A 25,980-nucleotide genomic window follows, 5' to 3' on the forward strand; every position below is an offset into this window, starting at 1 on the left:
AATAGGTCTCAAATCCACCTACTTCTCTCTGCCTCCATTGCCACCACCCTAACCTCACCCAGCCCTAACACCACCTCTTATCTGCACTACTGCAATCGTCTCCTGACTGGTTTTCCACTTCCACTTGACTCCCACCACTCCATCTTCCTTCCAGCAGCCAGCGAGATCTTTTAAAATGTAAGTCAGCCCTCTTAATGTTCTCCCATTTCACTGGGTATGAAACCGCATCAACTCCTTGCCACCTTGTGAGGAGGCACCATGTGGTCTGGCCCTGCCTCCGTCCCTAGCTCCATTGCTCACTACTCACCCCTGGGTGGCACACACTGTCCTTTTTTCAGTTATCTGATGAGCTACTTCCCATCTCAGAGCCTTAGAGCTTTCATATGTGTTGATCTTTCTCTTTGGCTGGCTGATGACTGTTCATCCTTCAGACATCAGTTTAAATGACCCTTTCCAACCAGTTTATAGTTGGCTTCTCCTGCTGTTCTCTCTCATATCACTGTGTACTTTTTTTTTAAACACCTGTCATAATTTGTAATGGTATATTTATTTGTGTTTACCTATTTATGTTATGTATTTCTCACTAGATTTTTAAGTTCTGTGAAAGTAGGGACCATGTCTGCTTCATTCATATCTCCATTCCAACACTCATATTATTGCCTGGTACATATTGATATGTTTTGATTCGCTAAAGAAATGGTTCCCCAGGAGGAAATTAGAAATTAGGTAAGTTTAGGGCCAGACAATGTCCCTGTCCTCATAGATCTTACCAACAGGAAGCCATTGGCTTTCACCTTCAAGTTCTGCTGCACTCGTTTCCAGACACGTCCTTGTGCCTTCTGCCTCTTCCCATTACCTGTGAATTTGCTGGTGACTTGGTTCAAATGACAGTCTCAGAGCCTCTGTGCCACATCACTGGCAAGAGGTGGCCATTATCTTAGCTGATTTGTTCCTGTTCCATTTGTGCATGGTGTTGTAAGACAATATGGGAACGAATGCCAAGGTTGCCCTGGGAGGGACCCAGAGAGAAAGCATGGCCTGTCCCAGCTTTCTGTTCATGGGATGATGTGTGCTTCTCTCATAGGGGAGCTCTCTAAGCTCCCAGGTGCCAGCAAGAATTCCATCAGAGATTAGTTACCTTTAACTAAATGTGATTTTCTGACCCACTTTATGGATTTACCCTAATTATATTGTGGAAACGCAGTATCACGTTTCATTGTTACCTTGACACTACAACTTCATTCTGAATGACCAAGCCATGTTTACATTACAAAGCAATGTAAACACCACCGAAATAAACTCTGAAATAAACTCTGTGTTAAGCTGTAGGTTTGTAATGGGTGATATTTGGATAACTCTGATTAAATATAAAATATGAAAATCGGTGTTGGGAAAAAAGTCAGTTCTGTGCTTGAACCAGCTACATTCTAGTCTTTGGCTCAATAATGGATTATCTGGAGTTCTCTTTCTTGGAGATCTTGGTCTTAAATAAACTTTTTCTGTTTTGTTTTTACCTTTCTTATATGCTACTCCCTTCCCCTGTTCAGACCTTCCAGTAGACAGAACTTCTCCATTTCTCTGTTTACACCTTGTGTGTGCTGTGGTTGGTAATCTCTAAAAGGCTTTGTTTGAGGTTTTTAAGTATTTTTTAGTCCAATATTGGATTTGCCCCAAGGATCCTATTCCTCCAAGCAGTGGCATTGGATTTGGACAATTCTTTTCTTTCTCATCACTGTGAGATGGCCCATGTCCAAAAGTATACTCATGGCCACACCCAAGATAGGAATATTGCTCAGAAGGCCAGGAGTTTGCCAGCTGAGCCAGACAGATAATTCCAAGAAGAGGAATGACAGCATAGAAAAAGAGGAGACTAAAATAAATCTTATTACTGAGTAAGTAAGAATTCATACCTCAGAATTTCAAAGAATCTCCAATCACTCCAAAAGATTGTAGGAAGAAATAAGCCCAGGGTAGGAAATTCCAAAGCTAGATGAGAAATCGAGAGAGTTTGGGGATGATGTAGTGCTGGATGTAACTGATTAAAAAAGGGAATTAACAAAAACAAAGGAAGAAGAAGATAATGTTTGGCAAAAGTGATAAAACTGAGCAGGACTAGTGTGACAAGGGTGAGAGCAGACCTGCGAATGGATGAGGAATTAGATAGGAAGGAAGAAGACTGAATATCAAAATTCAGAATTCCTGTGTGGGAAAACCTTCCACGTTTAGAAGGACGATTATTTGGTGCTGTAGTTCTTGGGATTCATTCTTTTTTTTTTTTTTCCCTTTTTTTTTTTTAAATTCAGTTTTATTGAGATATATTCACATACCATACAGTCATTCATGGTGTACAATCAACTGTTCACTGTACCATCATATAGTTGTGCATTCATCACCCCAATCTATTTGTTTGAACAGTTTCCTTGTACCAGAAAAAGTAAAAATAAGAATAAAAAATAAAAGTAAAAAAGAACACCCAAATCATCCCCCCATCCCACCCTATTTTTCGTTAGTTTTTGTCCCCATTTTTCAACTCATGCATCCATACACTGGATAAAGGGAGTGCGATCCACAAGGTTTTCACAATCACACTGTCACCCCTTGTAATCTGCATTGTTATACAAATCATCTTCAAGAGTCAAGGCTACTGGGTTGGAGTTTGGTAGTTTCAGGTATTTACTTCTAGCTATTCCAATACATTAAAACCTAAAAAGTGTTATCTATATAGTGCATAAGAATGTCCACCAGAGTGACTCCATTTGAAATCTCTCAGCCACTGAAGCTTTATTTCACTTCATTTTGCATCCCCCTTTTGGTCAAGAAGATGTTCTCTGTCCCGGCCCGCGGGACTTTCAGCCGAGGCTCTAACTCCTGCTAGGGAAGAATGGTATAGGACAAGAGACACGAAGAATGATAGCAAGACAGGTTTCTGATCAAGCTGCAAAACTTTATTGAAGAGGCAGGGTATATATGCCCTGGAGGGAGAGGGGGTGGCTAATAAGGACAGGTAGCGGTCTGGGATTGGTGATTGCTGTTGCTAGGGTGGATGGCCAATGGGTGGCTACTGTTTAGGCGCGAACTAGCTACTGCTTAGGCGGGAACTACTGTTACTTCCTTGAAGAAGGCTAATTATAGCTTAAGCTGTTCTTGCATCAGCCCTGGCGGCCATGTTGCATGTTACCGGTATCGCTGAAGGTGAATATTATATATGCTACCTTAATTGTCCCCAACAGTTCTCGATCCCACAATGCTGGGTCCAGATTCAACCCTGGGAGTCATATCCTGTGTTGCCAGGGAGATTTGCACCCCTGGGAGTCAGGTCCCACGTGGGGAGAAGGCAGTGAGATCACCTGCCTAGGTGGCTTAGCTAGAGAGAGAGAGAGAGAGGGACACATCTGAGCAACAAAGAGGCACTCGGGGGGATACTCTTAGGCACAATTATAAGCAGGTTTAGCCTCTCCTTTGCAGTAACGAGTTTCATAGGTGCAGCCCCAAGATGGAGGGCTCAGCATGTCAAGCCATCAGTCCTTCTTGGGACTGATTCTTAGCATGCTGTTAAATTGTTTGTTTTGAAAATCTGCAGCTCTTCCCTCAAACTCAAAATTAGAACTTCATTTCTGCTGGTTTACCACATCAGATCTTTAAAAAAGAAAACACGTACACACAACTAGCAAAGGAAAAATAAGCAAAGAAAGCAAGGGGAGGAAAGCTAGAATGGAACACTGGAAAGAGCACGTGTGGCCACACGCCTGTTCACGTGTTTGGAAGGTGTGGAGGTGTAAATGTGTATTTTACATGTCTACCTGTCTTCCTTTACATTTGATATATGTGGGTATTTCTATTTTTGAAAGACGGAGATGAGTGTTATATATTCTTCACCTGGAACTTTTACATGTTCAGGGTGGTGTCCCACTGTATTAAATAATACATCTCATTTTGTCCATTATTAAAATCAGGCTTTTTTGTTAAGTAAATAAACTGAATGAATTCTCAATGCTAATTTAGCCCTTTCTCCCTTTATCAGTGTGACTTTTGAGCATTTTTATTAACACTTTTTAGCGGTAGTGGTACAGTTGAGTGGCTAAGAGCCCTGTTTTTTAAACAAACCTTATATTTATATCAGATGCGTCTGATTCATAGTATATGCTCAGCCGGGCTTTTACCTTCTCTGGGCTTCGTTTCTTCTTCCAAACAAGTAATTGCTCCAGCTCCTTCCTACTCTCTAGGGATATTTGAAAGGTAAATGGGACCACATCTCTGACGGCATTGCCTGTTCTTTGGAGGAGATTTGCAATATTGTTATTAGGTTGTTTTTATTGTTTTCTTCCAAATTGCACCCCATTTGATGCTGGTGGCACCCAGTGTCTGGCTGTGCTTTCACTGATACAATGGTTTAAATGCAGTGGCCTGTCGTGGCTGAGCTCCGTGTGCACTGTGACGTGTGGTGTGGGCAGGAATTTAGCAGTGCTTTTGGCCTGCATTATCTGAGCCCCCGGGACACTGGGTTGTCTGAAACTGGAGAGAATTGGTGGCAGTGGCTTCCGGGGAAGGGGTGGCTTTGGAGTGGAGGTGGCCAGGTGATTACAGGAAGGCAGGTAGGTGCTGATTTACCTTTTTTCCAGTTTATTTTCTTTTGGGAGGTGGTGTTTCAATTTACTGCATTCCTTGGAGGTTTGACATGTCAATTAGATGTTATCGACAGTAATAGAGGGGCAGTTGCTGTAAATGTGAAGTTTTTACTGGTAGGCCATGAAATGACACCCCAAGGGACTGTAACAGAGTGGCGTGATAAAAATCATGTTACCTGCACACAGGCAGAGGGACTGATTAATAGGGAAGGATGATTCTGTCTCCTGCACTAAAATGTTATTTATTCATTTGCTGTCAATCAAACCTTCTGTTCTAATTGGCTGAAATATGAAATCATCAAGATCTGCTCATAAACCAGGTTAAGGTAGGAAGAAAAGCAGTGCTAAATCACAATCAGCAGCTTGTTTATTTACTGCATTACTGCATCCATATGACCTTGGAAAGCCTCTCTACCCTTTGGTTGCAGTAACAGCCCTGAGCACAGGATTCCCGCATGGGTGGAGGGAGCTGGAGGGAGGTGTTTGCCATGCCTGGTGGCGTGGCCGGAATGTGAAGAAGGCATTGATAAGCTTGGTATGACATTGCCTTAGCATATTTAGACCACTGCTGCTGTTTTTGCTGCATTTCTTAATGCATGGCTCTTATATTGCCCAGCACTTGTAAAAAGAATAATTCTTTTTGAAATGACAAATGTATTTCCACACTAACAGTTTTATCAAGATGTCACCAAATATAGACATGATTAAATCACATTTTAAAGGCAGACTTCTCAGTGTGATAAATCTGCGTTATCAAGTCTCATTTCTGAAATGAATCATGCATTGTAAAACTTTATGAGAGTTGAGTAAAAGATCCCTTGTTGGCCAGTACAAGTGTATATTGTCAAACTACGCAGAAAGGACAGCTTCAAATTGCAGTGAAAACACTGATAGGGTTACACCCCTTTCTTAGGAGCAGTATTTCAAGTGCAGGCTACAATTGGGTGGTAAGGAGCTTTTCTTGCTGCCAAAACAGTTTATTCAGAGAAAGCCAAGAGTAAACTCCCATTCAAAGAAGGGTCTTTTTACTTAGCTTAGAGCTGTGAGAACAAAGCTTGCTCTTCAGTGGTACTGGTAAAGGTTAGTACCACAGAGCTGTGGTGCTGAGGAAGGAGGGGCCATTCCCTGACAGGGTGTACTCCCTGACTAGGATAATTTCCCCGCCACACATACTACCTCCTGCCCCATGCTCACAGATGCCCACCTCCCACCCCAGGGAGGCAAAACACTTCAGCCTAATAAGTGGGCTGCTTTTTTTATAATCTTGATTTTTAATAAATTTGCTCCCTAGGTTTTTTATTTGAGGACTTTAAGCATAGGCAACCACACCAACTCATGAATCTGATATACATATATAAAATAAATTAGCCAAAGAGGATCTATCTAATTGCTGGCTCTTTGCAGAGCATCTCTTTGAGGTAAGATGGCATAAACGGCCGAATGCCTTCCTGGTGTTTGAAATTATTTGAATTTTTGTATTTATTTTACGTCATTACCAGGAATGAAGTAAGAGCCAGTTCCTAGGACCCAAGTACACAACCAGAGCAGCATCCAGAGCAAGGCTCACCAACTGCGGGGTTATTTCCTGTTTCCCCTTACCAGGGACGAAATTGAACCTGGGTCTCCGGGTAGAGGCAGCCTGCGACGGGGGAAGGTCGAATGAGTCCTGGAACAAGTAGGAAATCCTCAGGGACATGAGTGGTGCCCAGGGTGAATACCTTCCATTTAGTGCTAGAGTTAGAGTTAACAGAGTGCTTTCATGGTCCTCACCTCATTTGACCTTTACAGCTACCTACAGGATAGGCGTTTTGCAGAAATGAAACAAAAACTCTAGAGATCAAGTGACTTGTCCAAGGGCACACACCTAGTGAGTAGCAGAAACTGGGCCAAAACACAGATGACATGCTTTCTGGTCCTCTGGATTCCTGTCTCCACCGCTCCTCTCCCATAGTGGTCATCTGAGACCGGCACACCTCTCCACTGGAACAGAATAGCTGTATTTGGAATCTTCCTGCCAGCAGTATCATCTCCACATCAGTGCCTCATCCTCACTGCCACTAAAATTATCTTCCTAAGTCTTCTTGATTCCCTTGTTCTAAAGGAATCATCCCTGATTTTTCTGACTTGCTGCCTTCTACCTAGTGGGTCACAGGCTTGTCCTGTTTGTTACAGCATAGAACAGCGGTTCTCAAAGTGTGGTCCCTGGGCCAACAGCATCACCTGGGAACTTGTTAGAAATGCAGATTCTCAGGCCTAATTCCAGACCTTCCGACTCAGGAACTCTGGGGGTTGGGCCTAGCAGTCTGTGTTGAACCTGTCCTCCAGGCCATGCTGATGTGCTCAAGTTTGAGCTCCTTGGGAATAGAGCATCAGAATTTGTTTCAGGCTCACTTTTGAACACAGATCTCCCATGTAGCCCTGGATTAGAGCATCACCTCTGTTCTCTCTGGAAGGTGGTACTGTCTTCTTCCCTGACTATAAAGGTGTTAGTGACAGCCACAGAGCAGTTTGTTGTATACTGGGGTTCTGTTATGAGGACCACTGAGAATTTCACTGTGATGGCAAATTCTTCAGATGCTGTCACCAGCTGCTAAGCACTCCTATATTAGAGGGAAATAATAGACCTTTAGGAGTATGGGCCATAAACCTGCCATGATACATGCAGAAAAACAACTTATCCAGGCACAGGGGAGTTCCATCATCTAAGATCTTCAGAGGGAACCTAGGGTCCCCAAATGCCCACATTTCTGTAGAATACATAATACTGCATCTAACTAGACTTACCTCACTGCAATAAGAGGTGCTAGACCAGGACTGTCAGCAGTGCTCTGCAGAGCCTATGCCAGTACTCTGGTTCCCAAATCACCTGCCAACCATGATGTTTTGACCCAAAGTTGACAACGATGATCTTTCCCACAGAGTTTATAAAATTGAAGGTGATATAAAACTAAAATGGAGATCCTAATGACTTAGCCATTCTTCCATTAGAGTAAAGCCCCAGTCACATGCTGAGTCAACAAACTGTACAATGTCCAAGTTACAGTCTCAGTTTAGAGTGGTTTTCCTTCATGATGTGTTGTCACAACCTGAAGAAATGGTTCCAAAAGACATGTCATCTTTAGTTATAGACTAGAACAATGGTTCTTAACAAGGGATTTAAAACAGGTGACAACTGACATGAGGCCCCTAACCCTAGGGCAAGGGATGGAATTGTTAGTAGTGGTGGTGGTGGTAGTGATAGTTTGTATGTGTGTTTTTAAAAAAACTAATCTCTAGTTTAAAGGCTCCTCAGTGCAGAGTTACAGATCTAGAGTTCTGCTATCTTGATGGGGAAAACAAAACAAAACAAAAACAGCTGAATGATAGAACAGCTGAAATTTCATCCTTTTCTACATCTCACACCCCACAGTCCTTCAGACTGCCTGGCAGAACACCAGTGCACTGCTGATGGCAGCAGGGCCATAACAAAGGGAAAAATCATGTAGCGTGTAGCAACTTTAGGAAAACCTACTTTGTACTCTCACACACTTGGTTGAACTTTTCAAAAATATTGAATAAACAACCTGCCAGCTGTGGTTTCCAACAGCTCTATTTGGCAACCTTTGACAGAAAGCTAATGGGCAGGTGCAACGTCCTCTAGCACTAACAGGGCCTTCGTTAGAGGCCTGTGAGGGGCTGAGCACTTTCCAGAGCCCGGAGTGTGGTTTCTGTCCCCTGGGGCTATTCTTTCTGCCATGGTAAACTGCTGGCCTAGTGAGCCCAGAGGCAGACAAGAAGCCTGCCCATACTTCTCTGTCACTCTGAGGGTTTTTATGTTCCGATCTCCAGGAACACAAATAATGTTCTTTCTAAGCTGCTCCAAAATACAAGTGATAGAAAATATCATGGAAAAGGTGAATTGCCAGACAGTAAGCCCTCATGACCGAGAGCTTATTCATAAAATGATGACAAATTTATTGCACACATTCACTGCTTGACTTTCTGAGATTAATAGCTGATCTATCCGATTTTAAAGCCTGACAATGGAATCAGAAGGAGTTACTGGTCAGTTTTCACTCCCAGCTCCTCCATCCAGCAACCCCCCACACCAAGAAATAATACAGGAAAATAAGCTGATTTAGCTTCAGCAGCAGCCTTACAGTACTTTACTGCAGGAGATTTTCAGGTGCCAAGGATAACTTTTAACCTTGTTGAATGCAATTTGACTTCTTGACATCTGCCTTCAACTCTGCAAAACCCTCGGGGCAGATGACCAGGGTGAACAACTAGGGGTAGATTGAAACACAACCTGAAAGGAAGTCACATTTTCCTGCTGTTTCCTGGCTTCTTGCTTGCTGTAAAGTAGTAAAGTCATTGTTTGATGTCTTAGCCTTGGGGCCATGAACCAGATTCAAAGCAGTTGTTAAGAAATACATGGCATCAAATCTGGGGCACACAAACACACATACATTAGAAGCCTAGGTTCACAAACTATGGGTAAGAAGCTCTGGGGTTGCTGACCTGAGAGGAATGAGGATTCTTCACAAAGAATGCACCTGTGCCTCCCATACAGCCTCTTTCTCCCTGTTTTTGTTCCTATGACTAATTAAAATGACCTGATGATTCCTCCACTAGCCATACCTCCAGCCTCTCCCAGTGCCCATTACCTTTACCTGTCTTGGCATCTGAGTTTTGTGTCATAAATTATTTAAATTATTTCACTTCCTTTACGGATTGAACACATGCGCTTGTTGTCACCTGCCCTGTCCGCCTTGCTTTGTGAGCTTGGTGAGCCTCCTGCCACCCCTGTCCTTCCTGCCCTGTGGCGCCAGCCTGGTGCCGAGCAGCACCCTGGCCAGAAGCCCTGAGGTGTTGCGCAGAAGCAGAGTTCCTTGAAGGAAGCTGGTTCCTGGTCTGCCTCTGGGCCAGCCACTGCAAGATCAGGGGAAAGGGCCAGAGAGTAACTAGATACTAGGAGATGATGATGTTTCGTGAAACCCAGCCGTGAAGAGTGAGGGGCCTGCAAGAAAACACAGTCCTTAGTAAGTCCTAACAGAGGGCTGGGCCAACAAGGTGGGCCCAGAAAGCCATTGACACCAAGGTGGGTGGTGAGGGGGTGGGGTTTAAAAGAAGTGCTTGAAATGAGGAAGAAACGGTCTTTTTAAAATTTACCTTTATTGACAGAAAATGTCCCAAAAGGGAAATTGTTACATGCAAAGTACTTCCAGAAATCAGCTTGTAGATCATTCACTGTCTTGAGTGTTCCTATCGAGTGCAGTGTTTTAATTGTGTTGAATGTGGCAGTTAATGCAAATTCTGGAAAGGGCCTTTATGGGGCCTGCCTTTTTATTACAGAACTCCTATTCAGAGATTCCTGTGCGTTAAATGGCTCTAGGCTAATTTTGGGTGGCCCCACATTAAGAGTGATAGTTTTCATCATAGAGAAACATTTTTTTGGACTCTGGAGATTTTTAAAGCTCCTCCAGTGCCCCCAATTTCTTTTCTGTTCAGCTGCAAATACCAGTCCCTTAATGGCTGAGGAGGAAGACTCTATTTTTAAAGTTTATACTGAACATCTCCCCGGTGTTAGGTGCTGAATGGACCTGGCATGTCATCAGAACTGGAATACCCGCAGGGGCTTTGTGTAATTTTTAGGTATGAAATTGGTTAGGTTTGATTCACAGAACGTTCGGTGGTCTTTCTGGAAGGCTACTTGCTTGCTTAGCTGTGTGTGCTGTCGTCCATTTCTGAGGTCAGGGCCAGGTTTTGTCGTGCATTGGCTTTTGGCATACATTTTCATAAAAGCAAGCTTTTTTCCTAAAACCTGAAATTCAGGGGGCATTTAGTCCTCATTGTGTTCTAGGTCCTTGGTATTTAAAACACCAGGAAATGAAATTGCCAAGTTCTTAACATTTGAAAATTGGCTTCTGCACATGCCTAGTCCTCACATTTTCAGCATGCATCTCTGAGGTAGTGTGCCTCCTGGGGAGAAAAGGAGGTGGTATTGGACAGTCATGTGGAACCAAAGAGGAGGAGTCTCTGTCTTTGGAGGTGACGGTCTTGTCAGAGTGAGCCTGTTCTTACAGACTGAAGGGAGTCACTTAGTCATTAAATCAAAAATTCTGTTGAGCATCGTGCTTGCTGGGGACAAGGAATCCTCTGGGTAATGGCAAACTGAGTTTGCCCTCTCCCCTCACCAGCCTCCAGAGGCTGCCTGTTGTCAGAGAGTGGGCTGAGCTGCTGGCTCTTCCATTGCTATTAAGTGGAGACCTAGACCCAGGTTATAATTGTGTTTCAGGCAAATATCTGCAAAATTCCCAAACTCCTGGACTAGGCACTGAGAGATCAAAAGTGGAAACATCCCTAATGAACAACACAGAGGAAATCAAGGTATTTTGGAGACTGTGCAGGGCCGTATCCCATAGCTTCCTTCACCCCTTCTCAAACCCTGCACTCCTACCACGGGCCTAGCCTATAGTAGCCCAGTCTGCTCTGAATTGGAACGCCACAACCTGTGAGGCCACAGCACGATGGGCCCTTCAGCATTGACGTGTCCAGTGCAGTGGTCCAGACCCTTGTGCCCAGCTGCCGTCACTGAGGGAGGTGAACCCACACCCCATGCCATAAACTGAGAGCCCTTGCTCTGAAGTCATCTTGTTGAGGCTTCTTCCACTCTCCTTGGCTCTGAGGGAGGCTTGGGCCTGCACTCTTCTCTGACCTCACCAACGCAGGGCTCCACAGCCTCCCCTCCTCACCAAGTGGAGTGATTTGATTCCTCTGGTGGGCCAAGAGGTTACTACCTGGTTGCCAGGATTGATGAGTTGCTGGCTTCCCTTGTGCACATCAGTCAGTTGGGGGCCCCAGTCACGTCAGAAGGGTCAGCTGGTTCACTCACAAGGTGGTAGCAAAATGTTGGTGTAGACACTCTGCCTAGTCTGGTCTGAGAGTTTATTTCCAGGGACAGCTAGGAATTTTGACTTTCCAAACAAGTGGCAACAAAAGTCCCTTTATTTGTTAACAACAGAAACAAACCCCCTGTTCAACTTCTTCCTGCCTATTCCACGCTAGTGCAGGGACTCCTTGGTGGTATTTATTCTTCAAGGAAAAAAGGGAAGGATTTTTGTCTCTGATATGGTCCTAGACCATCTGAGTAATTAATTTTGTTTGAAGAGGATGAATCATCTTCAGCCAGTGGATGATCTTCAATATCAGACAAGATGGAGCCAAAGTGTACTTTTTTATAGAGTAAAATTCCTATTTACTGGAGCTTTTGAGAGTGCCAAGGACATGGACAGAACCTGGGGAATTTGGGGGTGCGGGTTCCCCAGCCTGCCATCTCCAGACTCTACCCTGTGAAATGGCTTGTTGAGAGAGCTGTTAGGTTAGGGACTCAGACGGCAGGTGGCCCGGTTGGTGTTTGGGAGGGTCTTTAGGGACCCCAGACAGCGTGCAGCAGCATTCGTGAGACTCACTTTCCCTCAGAAGAGCCCTGGGTTTCTCTCTGGTATCAGATGGTCTCTTGGAGGAGGCAGATAATAGGTGAGGGTAAAGGTCATTAATTATAAGATCCAAGTGTGACAGAAACCCTATTAGAATGAGCACAGCTCTTTAGAAGACTTACCAGACATTTAGAGCTATTTCAACAGAGCTTAAATTTGTGAGGGAAACTATTAAACCTTGTAAGAGATAAATGCCAGAGCAAGAAGGGGCTTTATAGACACTAATTTGATTGGGCCTCCCTTGTTTCTACACCACACAAAAGCTCTTGCCCAGCTGCAGACCTACATACACACACACCAAACCAACTCCCACTACCAGCTGTGTGCAAACATAAATACACAGACAGGAAGAAACATGAATTCTCTCTTTTTTTGCCCGATACTCAAAACCATCGCACTTCTAGCACAGCTGTTGCTACAGGAGAGGGAAAAGCACTTGGCCCTGGAGTCTGTTTATGTGTTTGAGCCGAGAAAGCGATTTTTGTTGCAAGGAGCTCTAAATGAGACAGACAGAGTCAGAGAATAAGAGAGAGAGAGATAATTATCTAAATTATGTTCGTGCTATTATCGAAGACGAATATAGTTAAAATGTAATTAAATATGACTGGCTAGCAGGATGTAAGCCAAGCTTTAGAATGCTAATCATCAATTACTGCATCCCCTTAGGGGAATCAAGGAGCTCTATACGGCAAGAGTGGGAGCAGGGAGCTTGGGGATGAGAGGACTGAGGGAGGTGCGGAGCATTAAAGCAGCCCCCCCTTCTCCTTCTGTCTCCCCCACATACTTATTCAAACCCTCAGCGAATCTCCCCGGGACAGATCCCTTTCTCAAGCTGCCACAGGGGTTAGACACTTTCAGCTCAACTCATACGAGGTGCAGGCGGGAGGGTCCTGACCTTCTCTTTGAGAGGAAACTCCTGTAAAAGGGAAAATTATGCTGTGAGCTGGGAAGATAAAACACAAGGCCAGCCCATATTAGAGCAATAAATGCATGTTCATTTGCTCTGCCAGAAAGTGTAAAATACCCACCTAGATCCGGAGATCACCCAGACAGGGATGTACTAGGGGGATTGAGGAGGGGAGGCTACTCTGGACTGTAGTTAGGACAGAAGACGACACATGTTCCCCCCAGTCCATCTGCAGCCCAACTCTGGCTGCACTTTGGAAACACCTGAGGAGTTTAAGAAGTCCTCATGCCGGGGCTCCACCCCCAGAGATTGTGAGATTCGTGGCCTGGGCATTGGAATTTTTTAAAGCTCCACAGACAATTCTGATGTGCTGCCAGTGTTGAGAACCACTGGTCTAGCTAGAACTAGACTTCTCTTAACCATAGCCAAAGGGAAGGCAGTGGCAGCAACTGCAGGCTGGATCAGCTGTTCCGGCCTTCCATGCACCTCGGCCGTACCCTTCTCAAGGCATGAGGGCCAAGAAGGAAGCAGTGGAAGAATACTTTAAAGCATAATTTGTGTATCAGTTCGGGTGTTTGATCCCCAAAGAATTTTTTAAGGTTGGGGGATTCCTGTGTAGGGGATTCCTGTATAAAAAGATTAAAATTTTAAATCATTCCATTTTAACGCCCATGAGCCCTGTCTGGGCTGGGCTAGGAATGTGGTCACCTCCTTGGATGAGGGAGTGAGCGAAGCAGGCCAGAGCAGGCTCCAGGAAGTGATGGAGATCACCAGAAGCTAGAGGGCCTGGGTCTGTAGCCTTCTCCTTGGTTCTAGCTAGCAGTGCCTTAAAGGAAAGGGGGTCCAAGGACACTAGATCTTCTGATATTCAAGAGAAGCCAGAAATCTACATTTTTACATGAAACATCCAAATTTTTAAATGGCAGTAACTCAAATTAAAAAAAAATAATAAACCAGCAAAATACGTCTCTGAGCCTTCCATTTGCAACCTTTGATCTCCATAAGCATTCAGTGGTACATGACCAAATGATTACTAATACTCATGGCCCCTACCAAGCTGTTTTCCTACTGTCTCCAGTATGCAGTAGGTTAGACAACCCTGGCGCCATTTTTCCTAAGCCTGGCACACGGAGGCCTCTCAATGAACAGTTGTTGAATGGACAGACAGGGTGAATGGAGCAAGCCCAGAATTCCCTGTAAGTCAGGGCAGTGAGGCAGCTATAAAATCCAGTTCATCCTGCAGAACAAAAGAACTTATTCCTGGCTTGTCAGATTAGACACTGAGACCTGCATGCCTAGGCTTCAGTTTAGACTGCATCAGAGATCTGGGGGCAAGGGAGCTTTTGGGAAGGGCACAAACAGTGTCTCTGCCAACCGTGTCTGCTGCATGGGACACCCTCTCTAGCTCAGCCTCCAGGCAAGTGAGGGGGAGTCCCAGAGTGTGGCAGACTGAAAGCCAGACCAGGAGGGACAAGCAGAGCCCAGCTGAAGAGCTGTTACAACCCAGCGTGGTGGAAGACACCCTCTTCCTCGCACCCCGGTCCATAGATCATCTTTAGCTATGATTAAAACAATGAATGTGGTCCTTGGACCATCACAACAAGGAGGCAGACAATGAGAACAGCATGCTTCAAGGGCCAGCAGGCGGCTGCGGTGTCAGCGTGAGAGGTGCACTCATAAAGAACTGTCAAGAGGGATCGTCAGGCAAGTCTCAGTGCTCACTCAAGGCCTTTAATACCTGACACGTCTCAGTGCCACACAGCTCAGAAAGGGCGCCACCGTCACTGCTGTAAGCTCAATTGACAGGGGACTGCCTTTATTATTTCCTCCCTTTTCAGGAATCTTTTCCAAAGGTTCATGTCTGCCTTTTAGTCCTGCTCCCAAAGACTGAATAAATATGTCCCCCACGTGCCCTTTCCAGTCCTAGACACCACAGGTCTCTCTCCCTTTCTTGGCTCTGCTTACTTGCTTGCTTTTTTTAAACTTTAAAGGTTTTTGGGTTTGTTTGTTTGTTTTTTCCATTTTTATCAAAGTTGTATATGTGCATAGTTTTAAAAGTCAAGGAGAATCACAAGGCTGGTAATGAAAAGAAGCGCCCCCCTGCTTCACCCTGCCCTATCCCAAGTCCCCCTCCCCACTGGCAACCACTGTCTTTTTTTAAAAAATAATAAATATTTTGAAAAGATAATGTATCAAAAATAACATATTCCATATGGTGTAAAAATTGAAAGCTATAAATAGATATAGAAATGTCTCCCTCCAACCTTCGTCATACTTCTTCCTTCAGATATTTTATGCGTAAAGAAATGTGTGTGTATTCTCCTTCTGTTTTCTTCCTTTTTTTACATACAGATTTTTCTATACCTTGGAGTCTCCTGAGTCTCTCTCTCTCTGACAACTGCATAGTCTTTTATCACAGAGAGAGGGATATCCCATAATTTACTTAACCAGTCCCCTAGAGAGGAGCATTAGGTTGTTTCTATTCTTTTGCTGTTTGAACCATTCTGCAATGCAACCCTTGTTCCTGCTGCTTTCCCGTGCTGTGAGTATATTGTAAGCTAAATTAGTATAGGAGGAATTGCTGGTTCTAAGGGGGTATACATTTAAAATTTTGCTAGTTAGGGAGTATGTCAGTTTACACACCCTCCAGCAGTGTGTGAAAGTGTCATGTCCCCTTACCATGTCCAAAATAACCTGTGAGCAAACTTTTAGATCTTGAGGCAAACACATTGTCTTTATCTTCATATTTCAAAACCATATGCTTATCTGCTATTTCTTATTTCCATTACTAAATTATTAGGTGACTATTTTTCTTTGAGTCAGTATTTATTGTTGGCATTATCATGACTATATCAGTACTTTTCAGCACTAAGCCATGTATATACTGTGATTACCTTTCTTTTTACTATCATTTGTTTTTCCTGGAGATAAAAATTATTTAGTTTTCTATATACTTTTCATTCATTTAATTTTCTATGTGCTTATCACTAATTCTTCCCACTAACTTTTGTCAATGCCACCCAAATTCTCTAACATCTGGTAAATCAGTTTCTTTTTTTCCTTTGAGACATCCTTCTTGGAGCTGCCAGCCCCCTTCTCCAATCCAGACTGGTTGCTTTCTAGGCCTTTTGCACAGTTGTCATCCCGGATCTCTTCTCATCATCCTGGAATTCTCCTTGTCTTTACTCTGTATCAGACCCTCTGTTTTCTGGATCTCACAATTTCCTTTTTCTTAGTTTAGTTTCTATTTTTGGTGGAGGACATTTTCTGATAGTTGCCTTTGAATGCATGGAGGTAAATTTTTTACGGTTTTTGCCTGAATGAAAGTTTCTTTATTTTGCCCTCACCTGGTTGGTAGTTTGGCTGGGTATAGTACTCCAGGTAGAAACTAATTTTTCCCTCAGAGTTCGTAAGGAAGTGCTCCATTATCTTCTAGCTTCCATGGTTGCTTTTGAAAAATCTGAGGTCTTTCATATCTTTGTGTTGAACTGCTTCCCTACCCACTCACCCACCCCCTCAGAAGCATTTAAGATCTTCTCGATTTTCTCAATAATATGTTTTGGTGGGGGTCTTCTCTCATTTACTGTGCTGGGCACTCAGTGGGCCCTTTAATGTGGAAACTTGTATTCTTCATATCTGGGAAACTTACCGTGCAACTTTGGTAATTTCCTAGCTCGTGTTTTCTCTGCTCTTTCTTTCTGGAACATCTATTAATTGGATATTGGGCCTTCTAGTTTGAGCCTCTAATTCCCTTACCCTTTTTCTTCTATTTTCTATCTTTGTCTTTTTGTTTGACATTCTGGGAAATATCTTCAACTTAAACTTCTAGCTCTTTTGCTGAATTTTAAACTTTAGCTCTCATAATTTTAATTTCCAAGAGTTCTTTCTTGTTATCCAATATTCTTTTTTATATCTTCTTATTTTGAGGGTGTAATAATACTTTCTTTTGCCTCTCTGAAGATAGTATACTTTTGTTTTTTCCTTTCCTGAAGTTGTATTCTGCTTACTGAATTATATTTATTTTCTCTGAGTTATTTTTCTTTTCTACTTGCTTTTGGTCTCTGTCTTTCATGTTAGAAGCTTACTTGGGCATCCCTTCACTGACTATTCACCTTTAAATGTTGGCATTAAGAAAACTGGCTGAAAGCTCTTTGTACATAGCCGGGTTTATGGGCTTCACTGAAGGTTATCAGGAAAGGATTAGGCCGTTTCATTGGGAACCCTGACTACTCCTGATCCAGCCACCCTGGCTGGCTTCTGTTCCTTCTCACTGTATCAGCACGGCCTGTGTCCCCCATTCATGTGGGTCTTAGCTCAGCTGTCACTTTACCAGAGAGGCCCTCTTTAAATCTGTTTTCTAAAGAAACATGTTCCTCTCTCTCTACTTACACTGCTTTATTTTTCTTCATAGCCCTTCTTTCAATCTGATAAGTGTGCTTAGTTTGTCTCTCCCACTAGAACATAAGTTTCCTGAGGGGAAGGACTTTGTTCTCTGCTCTGTCCTCAGGATCTAAAACAAGTCTATTCCATGGTAGGCACTTGAGAAATATTTATGAAAGGACAGAGGGAGGGATAAAAAAAAAAAAACAGATCAGTATCTCTAGGTTTTTTCTCTAGGGCTGGTCAGATTCTCCAGCGATTGGCAGCCTCTGATCTCCTGCCTGGGAGTTGAGGCTGGAGCACAGTGGTCTGAAAGCTGAGGGAGGAAGCCACTGAGAGTCTCACCATCTGAGTTATTCACTTCCATGTAATCCCTCTGCTCTCAGCCCTTGCAGTATCCCCTACTCCTCTGGGCTTGGTGCCCCCAGAATCTAGAGATTCTCTAGTTCTACTTCTTCTCCAGAATGAAATCCATGTCCCCTGCCAAAGTGGAAGAGGACTAGCCCCTGGCTGCCCAGGAAGAAGGGGAGGGGATTTGGGGAGTCTACCAGCTCCTTTTACCTGCTTTCCACCAGTCTTCTTAGTTCAGCCCTCTGCAAACCCCCACCTTCAGAGGTAGCTGGTGACTCAAGGCCCTGAGCCTTTCTAGGGATCTGCAGTATAAATCTGCTTGCTTCCTCTTTGTATGCTCTCTGCAGTGTGGATACAGAAATGACAACATCTCTTCATCCTTTCTCTTTGTTTTGTGGTTATATGTATATGTGTTTATGTGTATACATATATAATGTTTAATATGAAACATATATTACATTTCTTTACTGCCTTTTTAATGGCGGGAGCACATATTAACCCACCCATGTTTAAATGTCAATCTAGCCCTGGCCAAATACTTTGTAGTCTCCATCTCCAGGGTTCAAGAGGTCTGGTACAGAAAGGTTCTGGCCTTTCTGTTCTCTATATAGCACTTGCGGTGGTCACATAGTTTCTGGAGCTGAAAAGACCGGGCATCCTCAACATTGGATCCATATCCCTCCCCAGCAGGGAGAGGCTTAGGATGGAAAGCTGTTCTCAGCTGAGCTCTGTTGTCTTCCTTTCTCCCTTCATGCTTAGGGCCTGTGTGGTGGTCTTTGTCAATTCAGAGCCACTTTGCAAACCTGCCCAAACAAATGGCGATTGCACACCACCTTCCTCCCCCACCCAGGGCTGCTGTCCTATCTTCTATTGGCATAGACAAAAGACACAATCGACCTAAGCCAGCAGCGCCACCAAGCAAATCAACATCCCCTCTGTGCAACTAACTCCACCTTTTTGCTAATTTTTACATTTGCAGTTTAGTTAAGTCCACCTCCAACAAATTATTTCTCACATAATTAGACACTGTTTTAACCTCCTTCTTCTCTTTTCTGTTTATTTCAATAAGTGTTTAAAATACAGAAAAGAATAAGAAGGAATATAACATTCACTCACATATTTACCCTCTGGAATTGACCCTAGTTAATATTTTTCCTATACACTTAAAAGTCTTTTTATTTTAATCAAAGAAACACAACAGTTAATGTTTGAAGTCTCCTTTGTTCCCAGCACCTGTTCCATTCCTCTCCCTCCCCCCAGAGACAACCACTGTCATAAATTTAGCATTTATCCTTCCAGAACATAGTTTAAATATTTTACAAGCATACATGTTTTCATGAATAACACGTGTACTGTTCTGTGTGTATACATAGTCCTCCATTGTGTATCTTGTCCTGTGACTTGCTTTAGCAGCCTTATTTTTTTGTTTTGTTTTGTTTGTTTTTTTATCTTTCTCCATATTGATCTTTGAGGAGAGAGAGAGCAACTGCTGGGCCTCTTCTTTTTTCTAGTTTACCATATGTGTACATCAAAAGATACCCTCAACATATAATTATGGTAGCCAGCAGCTACCGTGCTTTTACCATGTGCCAAGTTGTGTTTTCTCATTTAATCCTCACAATCCTAAAAGGGAAGTGCTAAGCTTTTCTCACCCCCATTTCACATGGGAACCTGAGACCCGGGGCTATCATTTGCCAGAGGTCAGCTCGTGATCCACATGTGTATGTGATCCCCATGTTTCTGGCCACTGTGCTCTCCCCAGTCATAACAGAAACATATAAGTGAGGTGTTAGTGATATTCTAGGACTCAGGCAAATGGAAACCCGTGTGACAGTGAATACTTAGTGCCCCAGCCTCCAAATCATTTGACAGTTCCTCGCTGTGCCTGTTGGTGGAAAAAGCACAAACTAACAGTCATTAAATGTGGCTTCTGTTGTTGACTACACCTGGAAGCTCTGGGATGTTTCACAAATTGCCTGTGTTCTCTCTGCCACAATTTCCTCAACTCTGCAATGGGACTGGAATCGACTCCCTACCTTACCTGACAGATTGTGTGTGGAACCAAATGAGATAGATCAGGATTGTGAAGCACTTTGTAAACCACACAGTGGCCCACAAATGGAAGAGGCTTTTAGGATGACAAGTCGTGGCCCACTGTTTTACTCTCCTTATTAACAGACCACCTACCATGCTCCAGCTACAGTGCCATGATTTTATATGCATCTTCAGTCCTTAAGCAGCAGCTTGAGAGAGATTGTTTTAAATCTCTTGTTTTTCTGATTTGTTTAATTACTACTATGGCAACAGCATGATTTTTTTCTTCCTTTCTTTTAATTTCACATATATAGCATTTCAGCCTCATTATGGGTTAAATTGAGTTTTATGGGGGAGCAGAGCTTGGAACCCAGCCAAAATTTATAGCTTTAATTCTCTTGAAGAATTGTTTCCAAGCTTCAGCCAACCAATTGTGAGGGAAGTTCTGGAGCATCAGTTGTAAGTGGGGGCTGCTGTACTGTTTGCATTGTTCACTAATTGGCTCGTAGATGGAGAGCTCATCTCCCCATTGAGATTATAGACTTCTGAAGGGTGAAGGGTGGCACCACATCTTGCTTGGATCTCCCATTTGCAGCAGGTGCCAGGCTTGTATGTATATTCCACAAATACCTGTTTAATTCCTTCAAAGTTCAGCAGCCCATTGACCTCAACGAAGTGGCTGCTGATGGGAGTGCCTTGGTTGCCCCTGGAAACCTCTACCTTAGTAAGTCATCCAGCGGCAGGTTTGAAGGCACCTGGAGATGATGTGGTCCAGCTTCCTCCTCTCCCAGGTGAGGCCCAGAGAGGCACAGGTCTTGCCTGGGTTCAACCGGCTGAGTGGTAATAGTGGTAACTACAATAACAGTTCATTTTTTTAGCACTTAGTATGTGTCAGCACTGTTACAGGTGTTTTACATTTGTTAATCTATACAAAAAAATTTAGTTATTTTTATTATTCCCATTTTACAGATGAGGAGACTGAGGCCCGGAGAGGTTAAGCAACTTGCCAGAGTCACACAGTTGGTAAAAGTGGCAAAACTGAGAGTCAAACCCAGGCAGCATGGCTCCAGAGCCCATGCTGTCAGCCACTGTGCAAACCGCACCCAGTCAGTGAAACAGCAGGATTAAAGCCTGTTGTCTTGGCTGTCATCCCAGTGTAGCAGTCCTAGAATCCAGTGATCCCCACAACACAGCAGGAAACAGTTTGTATAATAATATCCTAGTGCTGGCATTTTCATTGCTTCATCTCATATGATCTGTATTAAATCCTTGGATGGTAGGCAAGATAGGTAGCTTTTTAAAATGCTTATATAGACATCATACTAAATTCAAACAGTACAGAAAAGCACAAAAGTAAATAAATGTCTTTTGAAATTCTTCCACTCAACACTAAAATCTCTGTCAACATTTTGGCAAAGGTTCTTAGAGACATCTCTCTCCCAGTACATATTTACAGGTGACATAATTGGGCCCTATCCGGGTGTATTTCTCTACCAAGGAAGGTGGTGGTATACCTGCCGGCAGTGGACAGTGAAGGGGGCACACCTCAGGAGAGGGCACTGAGAAGCGCAGTGCAGGGCCAGCGAGTGCCAGGACTGGGGCTTAGATCCTGAGTGCGGTGTTTTGGTTGTGTTTTGTTTTGTTTTGTTTTGTTTTATTAAGCTCTCGGAGCAAAGCACCCATTTGTCTTTTGGCACCCATTGCTCGTCCTGGCTCATCCTGGCTCTGAGCTGACTGGGCTGCCAGGCCTCTGATGCTCCATTTTCTTTCCAGCAAGTTTGGCCTCCTGAAGAAGAGGTTCTAGATACTTGGGGAGTCGGAACATTTATTGTGGCTACTGATGAAGCTCAACAGAAATGGCCATGAGCTTTTGCATAGACTGTGTGACGGTGGTGGTTTCCTGGCTGTGTGAAATCTCTCCTGAGGCTGAGCCCCTGGAGGGTGCCCAGTGATTGCAGATGTGGTTGGTGCCCCTGCCACCTCATCATTTCTCCCTCGAGCAGCACTTAGAGCTGTTTTCAGGAAGGTCAGGGCAAATGGAATCTGATATCTGGGGAGGGAGAGATAGATGTTCATTATCTTGTTCCAACCAACTTTCCTTCATCCTGATACTTCAGTCTGAGGGTTGGTATCCAGTTTTGCTGAAAATGAAATCATATATTCCAACTCTCAGGCTGCGTTAGTGAAAATGAACTCTAATGTGATTAGATATTAATGCCATATAATGGAAGATTGGTATTAAATTGAGACCTTCTGATCTTATTACCTCACAAATGCTCCCTCCTGCTTGGGCGCCACACTGCCAGCCCTGCGTCCCCAAGCGGGCTTGAGCTCCCTGTGGAAGGCCTGGGCTGGGGATGGCAGGAGAGGAGCAGAGGGGGAGGTGGCGAGAGAGTGAAATGAAAGATGGGAGTGTGGGGTTCAGGCCCCAGCTTTGCGCAGGACATCCCCCAGTGAGGACCTCACATCCTCTGCTGCCTTGAGTCTCCTAATTCAGGGGCCCCCTGCGCTTCAGAGCTGCGAGTGTGGTGTTGCAGAATGTGCGCTTACGAGTATACATTTTTACCTTTATGTCCAGAATCACTTAAAGACTTGTTTTTTTTTGTTTATTTGTTTTTGTTGTTTGTTTGTTTTTTGGACAGGCATCAGGCTAGAAAGCTAAGAAGAGCAAAATCTTTGAACTATATCTCTTCCACTACCCCCCTCTTCACTCCAAACCTCTTTGTGACTTGAACCTAATGATTGTCTCTGGGTGTTGTCACTTATTATTTCTGTTTCCCTTTCCTGGAAGGGGCCTGAGCAGTGGGCTGTGGACGAGGCCAGCTTTGTGTGTGCTTTGGCTTCTGGTGGGAGCAGAGCTGGGCCTGCTGCACACACAGTGTGAACCCCGGCGGGAGACAGCTCCCCGCACTCCCCTACCTGCTGGAGGCAGGACGGGGTCTGTCCTCAGTTACCCGCTTAGCCTGGACGTGGTATCCAGGTCTGTGGAAGCCCCCGGGGCCTTGAGGACTCCCCCGGCCCACAGGCTATGTTTCATCCCACAGACCCAGGGTGCTTGGGTGGGTCTGGGCAGAAAACCATCCCCACAGGAAAAATGGGCCGAGAGCGCAGGCTCCATGGGTGCTCAGATGGCCTCGCCCTTGTGAAGGAATAATAGCATTTTAATAAAGGGAGTGATTTTTCTTATTCTCTTTCCGGAAAACTGCCTTCAGAGGCACAGAGTTTGCACAAAGGCTGGTAACGAGTTTTTAATGACCTTAAGGGGACTGGTGTCCAGCAGCAGCGGTGACTTGCTCTCAGTGGGGGGTACATCGAGAGAGAGAAGATGGAACACCTGAAACCAAAGGGGGAAAAACAAACCACAAATGCATATATTTTCTTTGGTAGCATTGCTTGGTAATTAGACAATTACAGGAAACAGCTTCCCAGCAGCTGGCATTTCACTGTGTGAGCGGAGGAGGGATGGCAGCAACTGTGAACTCCTCACATTTATTATAGAAAATATTATTGGAGTTTACAGTCGCGGGTGCCGTGCACTCCTCCGGCGCATCCTGATGAGCTGCTGAGCAGTAAACCAAGAGTGGCGCCCCTCCTCGCAGGGCTGCTTTAGGGCCTGCTCCGCCGGGTTTTAAATGAGCCAGCCCAGCCCGTGCCCATCGACGAGGAATCACCTTTAAAACATTTGGGGCTGCTCTGGAGCCCGCTAGTGACTGGCTGGTCCTGGAACAGACCGTGTGGGTGGGTGTATCTGGAAGCAGGAGAGGGAGGGACACAGCCTGTGGGGAAACAGCCTCTCCTTCCCAGGGTGTTACCACTTGCAGGGGGCACAGGGAAGGGCTGGGCTCTAGGCCTGGAGACCCTGGGGTGCAGGCCACAGTGAGTGGACCCCGCTTCTCCAAAGGCAGCCCCCCCAGCCCTGCCCAGCCCACCTTCCTGCCCTACTTCCAGAGCTCCTCCTGCAGAAGCCCCCGTACACACGTCCCCTGGGTGATGTCGTTCATTCGTCCCCACGGCCCTCATGCGGGGGGGGGGGGGTGGTTGTTTTATAGATGAGAAAATGTATTTTATGCACTCTAGGCAACCCTGATTACTTTTGTATTTAGCCACACTCTTGTCAATGTGAAGCTAGTCTGAACTTTGTGCTGGTTCATTGAGGGCTTTATAAGAATCTGAAGTCACTCTCAGGCAGGTGGGAGTGCCTTCTCTGTGAGCGTGTAGGCTCCTACATGGGGACTCTGGATATTTCCTGTCTCCCTCAGTCACCTCTGGGGAGAACCTGGCTCCCACCCCGTCCCTCCAGGGTACCTCCCCAGCTGTGTCCCTGGGGCAGGGGGCCCCCTCCTCAGTGAACACAGCTCCCCAGGGCTGCGCTGTCAGCGGGGGCTGTACTGCTAACCTGCAAACGGTTGTGCTTCCCTCACAGGTCCTGGCAATCGGTGACTTTTCAAAGACAGCCTGCCTCCTTCATCCGCGTCGTTGGAACACACAACACAGCAAATGAGGTAAGGCTCTCCTTTGAGAAGAGTTGCTGTGGTATTTCATGAAGTACAGGTAAATGCTACATCCCGAGTTAAGTGGAACTTTGTTTGACCTGCTAATGGTCTGTTGTTCAGACAGCTTGCTACAGAAGAAAGTCCTGCTCTTGCACAGTGGGGATATCATTATCATTTCTGGATGTTTCTTCACTAGCGAATGAAAGCCAACCCTTACTGCTTTGCTCATTCCTACCAGCCTCTCTATGGAATCAGAGACCACGGAGACCTTGAGAGGTCAAGCTCCCTGCCCCTCGTCCCTTTGGCAGAGTCCCAGCCCTCCCAGATGAAGCTGTTTCCAAGGTTCCTCAGCCCTCTGGGTGTGCTGTGTAAGGACCCAGCCCACAGGTGTGGCTGTGCTGCATGGTGGGTGGTGGGCTCCGTCTGCCCAGGCACAATCCTGGGCCAGCCTGCACGTAACTATGTGAGGGAGCCACCTCCTCCCAGGCCCAGCTCCCCAGGGCAGCAGTCAGCCGACTGCACAGTGTTGTTGGTACAAGTTCCTTCACCTTGGGTTTCAACAAGGGAATCGGGGGAGGCATTTTCCCAGCTCTGTTGGTAGCACGTGTGAGACCAGGCACCCAGGGGCAGGGCGGCTGTCACGGGAGCTGCTCAGTCCTCACACGTCGCCGTGCTGCTGTCTGAGGGACAGAAATGGCTCTGAGGGAACGCACTGGGTTCTTGTGGATCAGAAAAGGGAAGAGGAGAGAAACCGAGTTTACTGTCCAGACCAGGACACCTTTGCGTGGGAAGGAGGGTGCTGCTAGTCACTGCCCAGGACTGTGCCAGGCAAGCCTGGACGCGCCGTCCCCTGGACAGCCCCGACCCGCACTAGGCTCACAGAAGCCTCTCAGGGTCCATGCCCATCATTTAAGGCAAGAATAGCATCTGCTTCAATTTTGAGTTTTAAAAAAAATCAATCCATTAGTTATTTGCCTTTTTTGTTCTTCCAGTAGCTCTTGAGTAAGCACTAGTGGTGCAGGGCTGGAGAGGCGTGGATGGCCATGCTTGGACTTAGCTCATCTCTCTCTGGCTTGTGTAGTGTCACACTCTGTGCCCCTGAAGGACCACTGGTTCAATACAGGAGACGCAAGGAGCAGTAAGGGTGAAATTCAACAGGCAAATGAGAAGCATAAAAACAGTAACAATTTCATGATCTTTCTCAGCTGTGCAGGGCCTGCTCTGTGGACGGGTGCTCAAAGCACTGCAGGGGGCCCCGCACCAGGGAGGGGGCCCTGCACTTGGGATTTAATGCTCTGTGATCACCATCTTGAAGTTCTTAATAATTTTGTCTTTGAAGTGCATTTTATAAGTGAAGCCCCATGTGGTTTCCGCTCCTGCCACCACCTCCTTGCTTCCTGGGACAGGCTCTCAGTCACCCACTCCCAGACCCCTGGTGCCCCCGCCCTGCCTGGCCTCCCGTTCTCACCCTCCCCACCAGCCGGGGCCCGCGTACTGGGGAGGAAGGTGTGGAGTGTGCACCCCCGTGCCAAGTCTTGGGCCTCAGGAGCATCTGCACCTGCCTGGGGAGTATACCTGTGCTGAGGGAGCAGCACCTTAAGTTGCAAATAAAAAGCACCATGACAAGTCGAGAGAGTGTGGGAGAAGGGGACAGGTTTTTTCCTGCTTTTTAACGGGAGCTCCACAGGTTCAGTTCGCACCGGGCCCTGCAC

The 25,980-nt window shown here is 45.4% G+C and overlaps 1 protein-coding gene across 1 annotated transcript in view; it reads left to right on the forward strand.

Moving 5' to 3' along the window:
- BTBD9 (BTB domain containing 9) overlaps window positions 1–25,980 on the forward strand; it is a 495,371-nt gene that overhangs the window by 449,266 nt on the left and 20,125 nt on the right. The window contains exon 10 of the mRNA XM_037843174.1: window positions 24,199–24,277. Coding sequence (XP_037699102.1) covers window positions 24,199–24,277 — 79 coding nt within the window. The remainder of the gene's footprint in view (window positions 1–24,198; window positions 24,278–25,980) is intronic.

The sequence above is a fragment of the Choloepus didactylus genome, chromosome 7 (genome assembly GCF_015220235.1).
Source record: "Choloepus didactylus isolate mChoDid1 chromosome 7, mChoDid1.pri, whole genome shotgun sequence".
Taxonomy (NCBI): Eukaryota; Metazoa; Chordata; class Mammalia; order Pilosa; family Megalonychidae; genus Choloepus; species Choloepus didactylus.